This window comes from Herpailurus yagouaroundi, unplaced genomic scaffold (genome assembly GCF_014898765.1).
Source record: "Herpailurus yagouaroundi ecotype Mexico unplaced genomic scaffold, PumYag 207, whole genome shotgun sequence".
Taxonomy (NCBI): domain Eukaryota; kingdom Metazoa; phylum Chordata; class Mammalia; order Carnivora; family Felidae; genus Herpailurus; species Herpailurus yagouaroundi.
In genome coordinates this window covers 4,900,583-4,913,552 of record NW_024412438.1, presented here as the reverse complement: position 1 = coordinate 4,913,552, position 12,970 = coordinate 4,900,583, and the positions used below count along the sequence as shown (strand labels likewise).

The 12,970-nt window shown below is 58.8% G+C and overlaps 2 protein-coding genes across 2 annotated transcripts in view; one reads left to right on the top strand and one right to left on the bottom strand.

Moving 5' to 3' along the window:
- The window catches only part of UBE2Q1 (ubiquitin conjugating enzyme E2 Q1), an 11,659-nt gene extending 8,382 nt beyond the window's left edge, over positions 1-3,277 (bottom strand). Inside the window, exon 1 of the mRNA XM_040452354.1 lies at positions 3,198-3,277. Within this exon, the coding sequence (XP_040308288.1) occupies positions 3,198-3,277 (80 nt within the window). The remainder of the gene's footprint in view (positions 1-3,197) is intronic.
- Positions 3,278-7,640: 4,363 nt separating this feature from the next.
- The window catches only part of CHRNB2 (cholinergic receptor nicotinic beta 2 subunit), an 8,677-nt gene continuing 3,347 nt past the window's right edge, over positions 7,641-12,970 (top strand). The window contains exons 1-5 of the mRNA XM_040452784.1: positions 7,641-7,985; positions 9,175-9,320; positions 9,520-9,564; positions 10,004-10,113; positions 10,876-11,755. Of these exons, the coding sequence (XP_040308718.1) occupies positions 7,922-7,985; positions 9,175-9,320; positions 9,520-9,564; positions 10,004-10,113; positions 10,876-11,755 (1,245 nt within the window). The 5' untranslated portion in view covers positions 7,641-7,921. The remainder of the gene's footprint in view (positions 7,986-9,174; positions 9,321-9,519; positions 9,565-10,003; positions 10,114-10,875; positions 11,756-12,970) is intronic.

The window sequence follows — 12,970 nt, the reverse complement described above, 5'->3', positions numbered from 1 at the left end:
TTCGCCAAGATGGCGCCGCCGCCGCCTCCGGGACGGGGCCCCCCCGCTCGCCGGCCCCCAGCCGCCGGAAGCCGCGCGCCCCTCCCCCTCCGCTCCGGCGGCCCGCCCCGCCCCTCACGTGACCGCGCGACGCCGGCCTCCCTCACGTGACCTCTCTCGCACGCCCGCCCCCCGGTGCTCGCCTGCTGCCCTGCACACGTGACCCGGGGCTTTGGGCCCGGCTCCGTCGGCGCCTCCGCGCGCGCTGACGCTCGCCGTGCGCGAGCCCGTGCGTCGGCCCGGCCGGCGCTCCCCTGTCACGTGCCCCGGCGCCGCGTGCTTCCCAGGGGGCCCCTCGCGCGGGATTCGCTTCCTGTCCGGGTCCCTGAGCCGCGGCGGCGTGGGGAGGGAGCGAGGGGCTCGCGCCTCCGCGCCCCTGGGGGCTCACGGCGAATGCGGCGGCTCCCGGGGCTTGCAGGCTCGTGCCCGCCCCGCCGCCAGCTGGTCGTGTGACCTTGGGTTCGCCACCGCCCCCGTGAGCCTCAGTTTCCTCGTCCGTGCGGTGACTCCGGGCGGGGCAGTGCGTACAGGGCCTGCGCCAAAGGACGGAGGGAGACACCGTGCGGTGCTTGGCCCCTTAAGGCCGCGCGGCCGGTACCTGACCCTTCGCCTCGTGAGTCCCCGCGGGCGGAGACGAGGCTGCGGGGCTGCGTGGGCTTCCCTCGCGGGCCGGGCACCGGGCAGCGCCGGTGTGGCCCGCGGGCCTGAGGCCGGCCGACCACGGCCCTTGGCCCAGCCGTGGTGGGCGCCGCCTGCCGCGGTGGCCCTGGCCCTCGCTAGGTGGCACTGTCGCCGAGGATCAAGCAGCGCGGGGGCGGGGTGGTGGCCCGGGCTGGCTTCCGCCGAGGGCCAACCCCGCGCCTGGGCCCCTGGCCACCTTCCTCCTCCCCCCCACCCCCCACCCCGGACTAGAAAGAGAGTCCTTGGGAGCGGGCTGTGCGCCCCGGTGCCAGGTGCTGGGTGCCTCGTTTCCCGAATCTGTGGCGGTTGACTCTGGGTGTTTAACGGTGATCGAGACGAGTTCTGCCCTTCCTGGGGCCGGTGACTTCCTTTGGGGAGCCTGAAGGGCTAGCTGCACCTTCCCTTTTTGTGTGTGTGTGTTCAAGCTGGTAGCATAAAAGGCTGGGGTAAGAACTCCCACTTCCTGAGGGTGTCTTGGAGGTATTTCTAGTACCCCCAGCAGCTTTGCGAGTGGGGGAGAGGCGTGGCTGCCCGAGGACACACAGTAAGCAGAGTGCTTGGCCTGTCCCACTCTGCCTTTCTCTGACGCCTTCTCAGGAGATGGTCACACCACTTGACTCCGATCCTTCCCCCAAAGTAGCCACAGATGCGGCCATTTGGAAAATCCTGAGTTCCATATTTCACTTTCATTTAAAAAAACTTTAAAACTGTTTATTCTGACAGCAGAGGAGGGGCAAAGACGGAGAGAGAGAGAATCCCAAGCGGGCTTCGTGCCGTCAGCGCTGGACGCAGGGCTCGATCTCGTGAACTTGAGGTCATGACCCGGGCTGAGATCAAGAGTCAGAAGCTTAACCGGCGGAGCCACCCAGGTGCCCCTTGAGTTCCATATTTTTAAAAGGGTTTTAATTAGACAAGACAGTCTCACAGTGTTGCACAGACTCCAGTGAGGGAATAAGAGTCGAGGTCAATGAGGTGAGGTCTGTGTGTTCTGTCTCTAGTACTCTGCTCCTCATCTCTGCTCTCGCTGGGGGCGCCCTCGGGGAGAAGTCCTGTCCGGTGTGCTGACGTGGGGAGGACCCGGGCATTAAGGAATGGAAGGAAGTGATGGCTGCATTGATTTAGCGAACGTTTGGGTGCTGGGGAAACAGAAGTGAAGAAAAGGAAACGCCCTGCTCTAGAGCCTACTTTCTGTTGGAGGAAACAGATAGGTAAGGGTGGAATCTGAAGCTAGCTGACTCACTAGATGGAGAGAGGATTGATAAATATTTACCGGCCACCCACGATGTGTGAGGCACCGGGATGCGGCATTGAATGGGACAGACCCAGCCCTCACCTTTTCCGCGCATTCAGCCCGGTGGGAGGTCTGACACTTCCATGAATGGTATACAGCCAGTCGTGAAATTGCAGTTCTGGTAAGTGCCTCAAAGAACAAGCCTGGAGAGGTGCATCTCTGACAAGTGGCGCACTCGATTCTGAAGGATGGGTAGGATTGTGTGAGGGAGGAGAGGACTGGGCACTGTCCCAGGCAGGAGGGGTGGCCTGTGCAAAGGTTTTGAGGTAGGTCTGTGGCAAGTTGGAGGAGGGGAAGGAAGGCTTTGTCTAGAGCGATACAAGGTAGGCCCGGACAATTCTTGGCACATATTGACAACCACGTTTAGGAACTTGGGCTTTAATTTAAGATCAGGAAGGACCTTAACCAGGCAAGTCCGTTAGCCTCTCTGCTCCGGCTTCTGTTTCTGTTCCTGTAGCATGGAGATCGGAGGCGGTGACGGCTCCTCATGACGCTGTCGGGAGACCTAGTGACCTGACGTGTGAGAAGTGCTTAGGAAGGCGCACGTGGTAAAGAACTTCTAAGGTTTTTGAGGAGTGAAGGATCGACGTACCTTGAGTCTAGTGGGAGGAGAGAGGGTAGGAAACGAGGCCAGGGTCAGAAGCAGGGACTGCATCGTGGAGGCCACCGGAAGTGCTCGGGTTTTACTCGGCGCAGCGGGAAACCGTGGAAGACTGTAAGCTAGGAGGGGCACGATCTGACTTAAAATGTTAAAAAAATTTTTTTTTAATTTTTTTTTAACGTTTATTTATTTTTGAGACAGAGAGAGACAGAGCATGAACGGGGGAGGGGCAGAGAGAGAGGGAGACACAGAATCCGAAGCAGGCTCCAGGCTCTGAGAAATCAGCCCAGAGCCCGACGCGGGGCTCGAACTCACGGACCGGGAGATCATGACCTGAGCCGAAGTCGGACGCTTAACCGACTGAGCCACCCAGGCGCCCCAAAATGTTAAAATTTTGATCCCTCTGGCTGCTCTTTGAAAAACGAATTGTAGAGACTTTTGTTTTTCCTCCAAAAGGGCTCGTGTTATCAGCGTGAGCAGACGCACCTGTTTGGTGCAGAACCCACGGCTTCTGCTTTGAGCCCCAGAAGCATAGCATTCGGTCACAGACTCGACAGATGTGTCTGCCAGGAACTGTAGGGGCACCGGGGGGTGCAGTGAGTCCTGACACCGAGGGAGGCCCCTTCCATGGCGGCTGTTACGCGTTTGACGATGTTTTTGGGCATGTCTCGCTCCGCCCTGAGGAACGCGAGGTATCGGGTAAACCGGAGGCAGATGCAGCAGGTGATGCAGTGTGATGAACACAGTGGTTGGGTTCAAGAAGGGTAAGGGCCTTGAAGGGTGACATTAGTCAGGATCAACTCCCAAGAAGGCGTGTGAAGGGCAAGTTCCTTAGGGGGAATAGGAGACGTTCAGAAAGAACTGGGTCCCAAACTGGAAGGAGGTCGAGGACAAAGGCAAGGGAGAAGAGGGGAGAGGACGAGGAGGGGGCGTAGGCAACTGTAGAGGTGTTGACCATTGGAGCTTTGGCCTGGGGCCCCAGGGCAACCCTGAGAGTCTCAAGCCTACTGGAGGCCAGTTTACCATATATAATTAATCGGCAAACTTAAAAATTTTTGATGCAGCAATGTGACTTGGAAATTGTTAAAGAAATGTGCGAAAATTTACCTGCAATGGAATATGTGCAGCTGTTAAAAATAGTTGCCACAAGGTATTTGAGAAAGAGTAAACGAAAAAGGAAGGGGACAAGTCTAGATTTACAGTGTGTTCCTTTTTAAAAAAGTGCAAGTAACGTATGTGATTTACTTATGACCCCAACAGACGTGCCTATTTTTGTACAGCAAAAACGTGAACAAGAATGCTCATGCCTGCATTTTTTTTTAGTTTATTTGGAGAGTGAGCACGAGTGGGGGAGGGGCAGAGAGAGAGAATCCCAAGCAAGCTGCTCTCTGTCAGCACAGAGCCGATGCGGGGCTCGAACCCACGAACCACAAGATCATGACCTGAGCCAAAGTCAAGCATCCGATGCTTCACCAACTGAGCCATCCACGTGGAGCCACCCACCCCAGTGCCGGGCTGATCTCTAATAATACAAAACCGGAAACAACCTGAATTCCGTGACAGTGGAATGACTACGTGGTGGCATAGTCACACGGTGGAGCACAGGGCAGCAACGGGGCTGAATGAGTGACAACTGCGTTCACAGCATCCGGGATTCTCACAAAAAACCAAAACCAAAAAAACGCACAAAAGATTACGATTCCATTTACGTAAAGTTTAGTAGGCAAAGTGAACGTGTGCTATTAGAAGTCAAAATAGGGGTTACTTTTCTTTCATTTGTTTGAATTGTGGAAAAACACCTGTAACCTAGAAGTTACTGTTCTAGCCGTTTTGCCGTGTGCATTCCAGCAGCATTCAGTACATTCATGGTGTTGTGTGCCCATGATCTCTGTCGAGTTCTAGAACTTTGACAGTCACTCCCCACTCTCCTCCCCCCATGATGTGACTTGTGGAGATCCTGGAGGGAGTAATGACTGGCAGAGGACATAATGGGGGGCTTCTGGATATTGGTAATGTTCTTTTGTTTTACCTGGGCGAGATCGTATGGGTGTGTTTGTGTTGCGAAAATGTAACTGTATACTTATAATTTATATATTTTTTGTATCTAATATCTAAATACATATAAATTTAGAGATCTATAATATCTGTACAGATATCTGTTATATAGATATGTACATATTTGTATAGATATTATATACTGTATACATTTAATATACAGATATATTAGACATTTATATGTAAAGTGGTAACGATGATTATTTTTCTAGGAGGTAGGATTATGAATCTCTGTTGCACTTTGTTTTGCTAATTTGTGTTTTCCAGTTGGTCTTCATGAATATGTATAACTGTGGTAGTTTTTAAACAGTTTTTAAATTTAAAATCTCCTAAATAAAGGAAAATGGCATCCGTTGTAGTGCCGCCTAAGAGAAAAGCGTTCCTTACCCTCAGGCAATGGGAGTGTCTCACCAGAGCCTTGCCTGGTCTGTTTTGCCTCGGGGCGGACTCCGGCATGTCTGCCCATCGCCCTGCGTGGCTTTCTGGACCTGTCCTCTCTCCCCGAATGCCTGGCTCTCTGGTGGACGTGGAAGGAGTGCGCGAGGGAGACACGAGGGGGAGGGCGCTCCGGCTCTCCTCGGCCACTGGGTGCTTGTGCTCAGGACTCCCTGCCGAGCTGGAAGTACTGCTCCTGTCGGATGTGCACTAGCACTGGAGTGACGCAGAGAAGAGTAACACAGCCCTGGGCAGGGATGGCACACGAGGCTGTGAAGCAGGCCGTCTCTTACTTAGAAAATAAAAATGCAGGGTGCCTGGGTGGTTCAGTCGGTTGCATGTCTGCCTCTCGATTTTGGCTCAGATCGTGATCCCAGGGTTGTGGGGTCAAGCCGATGGCACGGAACCTGCTAGGGATTCTCCGTGCCTCTCCCTCGGCCCTTGTCACTCACTCGTGCGCCCTCTGTCTCTCAAAAACAAAACAGAAACTTGAAGCAAAAGCTGAGGAATCTGAAAAGAGACGACAGAGGCCAAGGTGAGCAGGCTGCCTGGACTGGTCCAAAAGCGCCAGGGAGCAACCGAGGGCTTCGAGCAAGCAGAGACCCGCCAGTCTGTCACCACAGAGACAGGCAGCCGCTCCAGAGAGTGATGTTCATAAGCGAAGACTCACGGCCTTCCCCAGCCACCTTGTGTCCACCAACAGAGACATGGCAAGTACTGAGGACGTCTGCACGTACGGCTCCCTGTGCCTCCTGCTGAGGTCTTTGAAGAGCCTTTAGGCAACCCGGCTTACTGGCTTTCTCCTCTTTCAGTGCTGGGTTTTATCTCCACTTCCTGCAGGTGTTCAGACACCGTTACCTTCCTGCTCTGTGCCTCCAGAACACCATGTCCCTGCCCCTGCTGGAGCGGCCACCACACCGGACCTCCTTCATAGCTGGGTCTCAAGACGCACACAACCCTTGAGAAACAGTAGACACCCAGCAAATGTTGATCTAAATTGTTGAAAGTGGGTCTTTTTCCGACCTTTGACCCTTTCACCAAAAGGAGTGACTGCACACGTTTCTTTTCCTTAAGGCTTTTATTCTCCACTCTTTCCTTGCTTCTAAGATTTTTTTTAATTCTTAGTAGATCATTACATGTTTATGTCTGCATGTGCCCACTCCCACGTGCATCAGAGGGCCTGTGGCCACCCACTCTTTTTCTGGTCCTTGTCTTATTTTTGCTCTTCAGTATCAGGACTGAGGACGTGTCAAATAAGTTGCTTTTAGCTGAACTTTCACTTTTTTCAAAAAAAGATTTTTTTTAATGTTTATTTCTGAGAGAGCGCGCGCCTGAGCAGGGGAAGGGCAGAGAGAGGGAGACACAGAATCTGACGCAGGCTCCAGGCTGTCGGCACAGAGCCCGATGCAGGGCTCGAACTCACGAGCTGTGATATCATGACCTGAGCTGGAGTCGGACCCTTAACCTACTGAGCCGCCCAGGCGCCCCTTAGCTGAACTTTTAAAAAGGGATTTCCCCTACACACTGGAAGCTGTTGGTCCTGCACTAGCCCTTTTCCTATTTGTCAAGCCCTCATGAGAAGCGGGGCGCTGTGCTGGTTCGTGATTCAGCAGTGGAGACCGCCACTGCCTTAGACCGATTCGTTCATTGGATGGACATCCTCTGCAAACATAGAGCAGGGCGCTGGGCTTAGTCCTCGGTCAAATACTCCTTCCTTGAGGAACTGACATTTCTGTCAAGTGTTCAAATAAAGAGAAGGTGGTTGATAAAAGGGCCAAGGGAACTCCCTGTTTAAAAGGCCCTGAAGTGTGAAGGATGGGGTGGGGGTGGGGTGGAGAATGTTCACGATCTTCAAGAGCGCACCCGTAGTTGGAGTGGGGGGCCGTATATAGTGGGCTGGATGAGGCTGAAGAAGTAGGCACAGACGGAGTAAGACGGAGCCTGCATATGTGGTAAGGCTGCTTTAGTCAGGAAAGTTTTAGTCATCAGTGACAAAAATCCACCTAAGGAAAAAGGGAAGCCTTTATTGGCTCAGAAACTAAACGTTCCGGGCTCTTCCTATCAAAGATGTCACTGAGTTGTGAACCCTCTCTGTCTCACGGTTGCTCTCCTCCGGCTGGCCTGTGTGGTGTGGTCCTCGGATCCCCTTTGTGACACAGAGGCCGAAGACTGGACTGGAGGGGAATGGGCAGGGCTGATGAGGGCCGCTCTTGAAAGTTGCCTTCTCTGCGGGCCAGGTCTAGGCGTCCCCACCTGAGGCCCCCTGGGGGAGGGCAGGAGGTTGGCCTCTGAGGGAGCTTATGGAGGCGGAGAACGGGACAGGTGTGTGTGTGGGGGGGGGGGTTCGGTTTCCACACTCGCTTTTTTAAAACGGCAAGCCCAGAGTGCCCTGTCTCTTTGAGGACCTGAAATGCCTTTGCTCGGCGGCATCCTCGTCCTTCCAGAGAGGCAGGACCGTTTGCATTGGTGAGAGCGAACAAGGAGGGCGGCAACGCCAAGAGCTCCTCCCGAATCCCGCCCCCTCGTTCCGGCGCTGGGTGCCCGGGTGCCGAGCGGCTCCAGAGCTGCTGGGGGCAGAGGGCCGCCCGCTTCCGCCCCGCGCACACGCGGCCTGGGCAGAAGCACGTCCCACCTGGGGACCCCCTTTCTTTCTGGGCTCCGGCGCTTCCGCCTCCGGGGCGGAGACTCCTCCCCTCTCCGTCCCAGTCGCCTTCCCGGGGAGAGCGGCCCGAACAGCCTCCGCCCGCCGGCCCCCTCCCGCAGCCCGGCCGCCCCGGCCCGCGCGGCTTCAGCACCGCGGACAGCGCCCCGCCCGCGGCATGGCCCTGCGCTCCGGCCCCGCCGCGCTGCTGCTCGGCTGCGGCCTCCTCGGGCTGCGCGCAGGTGAGGACCGCCCCGGGCTCCCGGGCTCCGGGGTGGGAGGGGGACCCCCAGAGCTGGGGGCGTCCACGAGGGGGGGGGGGCGCCTGAACGGGAGGAGGATGTCCCCGAAGGAGTAAGCGATGCAAGGAAGCGAAAGAGATGCGGGCCACGGTGGTGGGGAGGGCGTGGGCCCAGAGAGGAAGGAGGGAGGGGGGTCTCCCCGCGATTTCTGGGGTGTCAGGAGGGCACACGCTGCCGTTGAGGTGCCACCTGGCTTCTCGTGAAACGTTTTCACAAGTACTCTAGCTGGATCGGCACCCTCCCTTAGCTCTCCAGCGTTTCCCGTACCCCACGTCGGGCTCCTGAGTCTGGCCACTCCGCAGGGGCAAGGCAGGAAGGGGCGAGAAGTGACTTCTCAACTCTCTTGTGGGGTTGAACAGAAGACTTGGGAGGGAAGTCGCTGGGCCAGGCTGAGGGCCAGGAAGGAGCTCGAGGGGGTGGGGCACATGGGTGCAGAGTTGCAAGAGAGTATGTGGAGGGGCAGGAGGGGCAGGTGTGAAGGGGTTACACAACTAAATGTTTTCCACACCTGCATGCCATGGGAGGTGGGCTCCCGTGCGTGTGGAATTTGGGACTGAACACATGGTCCGACCTACAGCACAGGCAGCCCAGCCCAGCTATCCTCTCCAACCCAGCAGTGCCTTTGAAGGTGGGGGTGGGGTGGGGTCACAGCCAAAGTCACATGGGAGGCACATAATGTTACTTGTACACACAGATGGGCACTGACTGAGGAGAAAGGTCGTGTGGCGTGATATAAATAGCCGTTCCCTTTCATCACCATCCCAAACTCTCCTCGAACTACAGGGATCTTTCAGGAGAAGCCATGAAAACATGAAATCTCCAGTCTTTTGAGACCACTGTCTGAGACCTTGCAGGAAGAGTAGGTCTCCACAATCCTTGCGGAATGGGTTCCTAGTCTGGAGACATCTGTGTGGGGCTCCCCAGTCTCCCTGGTCAGTGATCTCAGAGAACGGCTTCGCCATGAGGGGCCCCCACGGGCTGACCTAGGCATTTTGCTGTATCCTTAGGGATGGAGCAGCGGGACGCTGCTGTTTCAGCCTGGCTGGCCCACTTGGCTAGGGAGAGCGGGGTGCTAGGTGGGCCCCCCTTGCCCACTTCCTTCCTTCCTGCCCCCCACTCCCCTGCCCAGGCGTCTGGGGTACTGACACGGAGGAGCGGCTAGTGGAGCACCTCCTAGATCCTTCCCGGTACAACAAGCTCATTCGCCCAGCCACCAATGGCTCTGAGCTGGTGACCGTTCAGCTCATGGTGTCGCTGGCCCAGCTCATTAGTGTGGTGAGTACGGGTCCCAAACTCTCCGCCCAGCCACTGACATCTGAAGAGCCAAGATTGTGCTCATGTTTGTGCTTATTCCACTGGAGTTCCCAAGGCTTGGGGAGGTATGGGAAGGACGTGGGTGCTTGTAGTGAGCCTGCCTGCTGGGGGCCCTTCTCAGCAGCTGGGGGTCCTTCTCAGCAACTTCTCTTCTCTGCAGCATGAGCGGGAACAGATCATGACCACCAATGTCTGGCTGACCCAGGTTAGTGCTCTTCCTGCCCGGCCCACATCCCCGGTCTCCTCTTTCCTCCTACCCGCTCCCCCCCCACCACCTTTTTTTTGTATGTGCTTTTTCCTCTTTTAATCTCCTCAAGAAAGGCGGAACGGTATAGACTTTGGATTCCTAAATAACTGATCTGAATCTTGGTTCTTCCACTGACCGGCTCTGTGACTTTGAACATGTTAAGATCTGCGAGATCCATTTTATTTGTAAAATGTAGATTCTAATATCTTGGCTTAGATGTGCAAATTACACGAGGACGTATTTTCTGAGCCACATTGGCTGGGCAGAGGAGTCACTGTCAGGAGGGAGTGGCTTTTAAAAGCCTCCTCAAGCCAGATGCCCCATCCTCCCAGTCTCTGTCCTTGACCTTGAGCCCCACCAAGGTCAAGGCTGGCAATGCTCTCTCCCCCTTTCCCAGGAATGGGAAGATTACCGCCTCACCTGGAAGCCTGAGGAGTTCGACAACATGAAGAAGGTTCGGCTCCCTTCCAAGCACATCTGGCTGCCGGATGTGGTCCTATACAACAAGTAGGTGGCCTGGGAGCAACGGGAAGGCGGGTGGAGATGACCAGAGTGCTCTGGGAGGGAAGGGGTCTTGGGGAAAGTCCATCAGCTCATGCTGGGAAGAGAGGGGACCTCTCACTGGCACAGACACAGTCACTACGCAAACAGGCCCAGACCACGGCGGGGTGGTGTGAAGTACCCCGACGACCCCGAGGTGATCTGGGCCGTGGCCGGTCCCCTCCCAGCCAAACAGGAGCCCCTGGCGTTTGGAGCCGCAGCGGGATACGAACGAGGGCTGGCAGCTGCAGCGCCTTCGCTGATCCCGGAATACGCTTCCCTGGAGCACCGTTCAGGATCAAAGGGCCTGGCGGTCCCAGTTTCTCCCCGGGTTCTGTCCCCTTTCCTGCGACAACCCCGCTGACCTTCAAGGTCCCACATCACTAGCGGGTCCATGCCCCGCTCTCACCTGCCTCTGTCCCCCTCATTGCTTGGGGCTCCTTGCTCTCCACCCTCGTGTGGAGCACCCGGTTTGCGCCATGCGCGACAAGTAGCAGACGGCCCCCCCCATCCACCCGCTTCTGCCTCCCAGAGGCCTCACAGGCCTCCCGACCACCAACTCACCCATCCCCTTTCTTGCTCACTCCCTGCCGCGCCTCTGTACGCTCCTGGCCCGTTACCCTCACACCTGGGTTGCCCACCCCGAGTCTCCCTCGCACTCGGCGCTGGGCTGACGGGCAGGGTGCGGGCACGCTGGAGCCGGGGCTCACTGTGCGCGTCCTCTGGCAGCGCCGACGGCATGTACGAGGTGTCCTTCTATTCCAACGCCGTGGTCTCCTACGACGGCAGCATCTTTTGGCTGCCGCCCGCCATCTACAAGAGCGCCTGCAAGATCGAGGTGAAGCACTTCCCCTTCGACCAGCAGAACTGCACCATGAAGTTCCGCTCGTGGACCTACGACCGCACGGAGATCGACTTGGTGCTCAAGAGTGACGTGGCCAGCCTGGACGACTTCACGCCCAGTGGCGAGTGGGACATCGTGGCGCTGCCGGGCCGGCGCAACGAGAACCCGGACGACTCCACGTACGTGGACATCACGTACGACTTCATCATCCGGCGCAAGCCCCTCTTCTACACCATCAACCTCATCATCCCCTGCGTGCTCATCACCTCGCTGGCCATCCTCGTCTTCTACCTGCCGTCCGACTGCGGCGAGAAGATGACGCTGTGCATCTCCGTGCTGCTGGCGCTCACCGTCTTCCTGCTGCTCATCTCCAAGATCGTGCCGCCCACCTCGCTGGACGTGCCGCTGGTGGGCAAGTACCTCATGTTCACCATGGTGCTGGTCACCTTCTCCATCGTCACCAGCGTGTGCGTGCTCAACGTGCACCACCGCTCGCCCACCACGCACACCATGGCGCCCTGGGTCAAGGTCGTGTTCCTGGAGAAGCTGCCCGCGCTGCTCTTCATGCAGCAGCCGCGCCACCGCTGCGCCCGCCAGCGCCTGCGCCTGCGGCGGCGCCAGCGCGAGCGCGAGGCGGGCGCCCTCCTCTTCCGAGAAGCCCCCGGGGAGCCGGCGGGCCCGGCGCAGGGCTGCGGGCTCCGCGCGGCGGTGGACGGCGTGCGCTTCATCGCGGACCACGTGCGCAGCGAGGACGACGACCAGAGCGTGAGTGGCGCCGCCGCGCGAGGCTGCCGGGAGTGCGGGGGGCGTGGCCTTCTCCGTGGGCTTCCGGGAGGCGGTGCCGAGGCTGCCGGGAGTGCGGGGGGCGTGGCCTTCTCCGTGGGCTTCCGGGAGGCGGGGCGGACCCGGCCGGGGTGGGGGTGGGGGGCGCGCACGACCCTGGACGCGTCGGGGCCTTTACGGCTTGGCGGCCGGCCGGTGGCCCCCGCTCGCCCCCCAAGCCCCAGTTGGTGATGTGACCATCGTAGCTCTGGGCACAAAGGGCACGAGTCGCCCGTGCGCCCCACGGCGCGCGCGGGGGGGGGGGGGGGCGGCGGAACGGGGGCCGGCCGGAGCGGGGGGGGGGGGAAGGGAGAAGAGGTTCCGCGGGAGGACAGGCCCAAGTCCCGGACCCCTATGTGCGCCTTTGGGCCCCGGGGGGGGGGGGCGGACCCGGAGAAATCGTTTTGGAGGAGGGGCCGGTGGAGGCGAGGGCTTCCCGGAGCACCCTGCGCTTTGTGCACACCCGGCTCTTTGCTCCGTGAGCCGCGAGACCGCGCAGGGGGAGAGTTCTGCGGGCGCCTCCCCCGGCCCGCCCGCCCGCCCGCCCGCCCGCTCGCTTTGGGCGGTCAGGCTTCCGGTACCCGGGCCGCGTCCAGGCTGTGGCTCCGCAGTGGTTGCCATGGTGACGGGCCAGGTTTCCGCCGGGATGCAGCCGTTCCGGTTTGGGGGGGGGGTGAAGAGGGGCGCCTCCAGCACTACCGTGAGGGGCTGGGCCGGGGGGGGGGGGGTGGTGCGGCTTCAGAGCCTGGCGTTTCTGTGCCCTGTTCTGGGAGCCGGGGCTTGGCCAGGGAGCGGGGTACATTCCTGATGGGCGCAGGGAGGGCCCGGGCCCGGGGACCTGCGGCGGGAGCCTCAGCTGCCGAGGCCACGTGGGAGATGCAGGCGGGGTGTGCGGGGCGCAGCCACCCGTCCCCCCCGCCCTTGCCGCAGTCCGTTCTGTGCCGCGCGCGCACTGCGCTGGGTGCCCGGGGCGCAGTGGCCTACTTGGACGCCTCAGACTCTCCTCGTCCAAGCCCCAGTGCTCCGTCTATACCGGACCACCAGCCTTCCCACCTTTTAGTAAATGGCATCCCGTCCCCCCGGTGGTTCAGACCAGAAACCGCAGTGCTCCTTGACCCCTCTCTTTCTCTCTTAAACCTCCCGCCCCTTCCCCCCCCC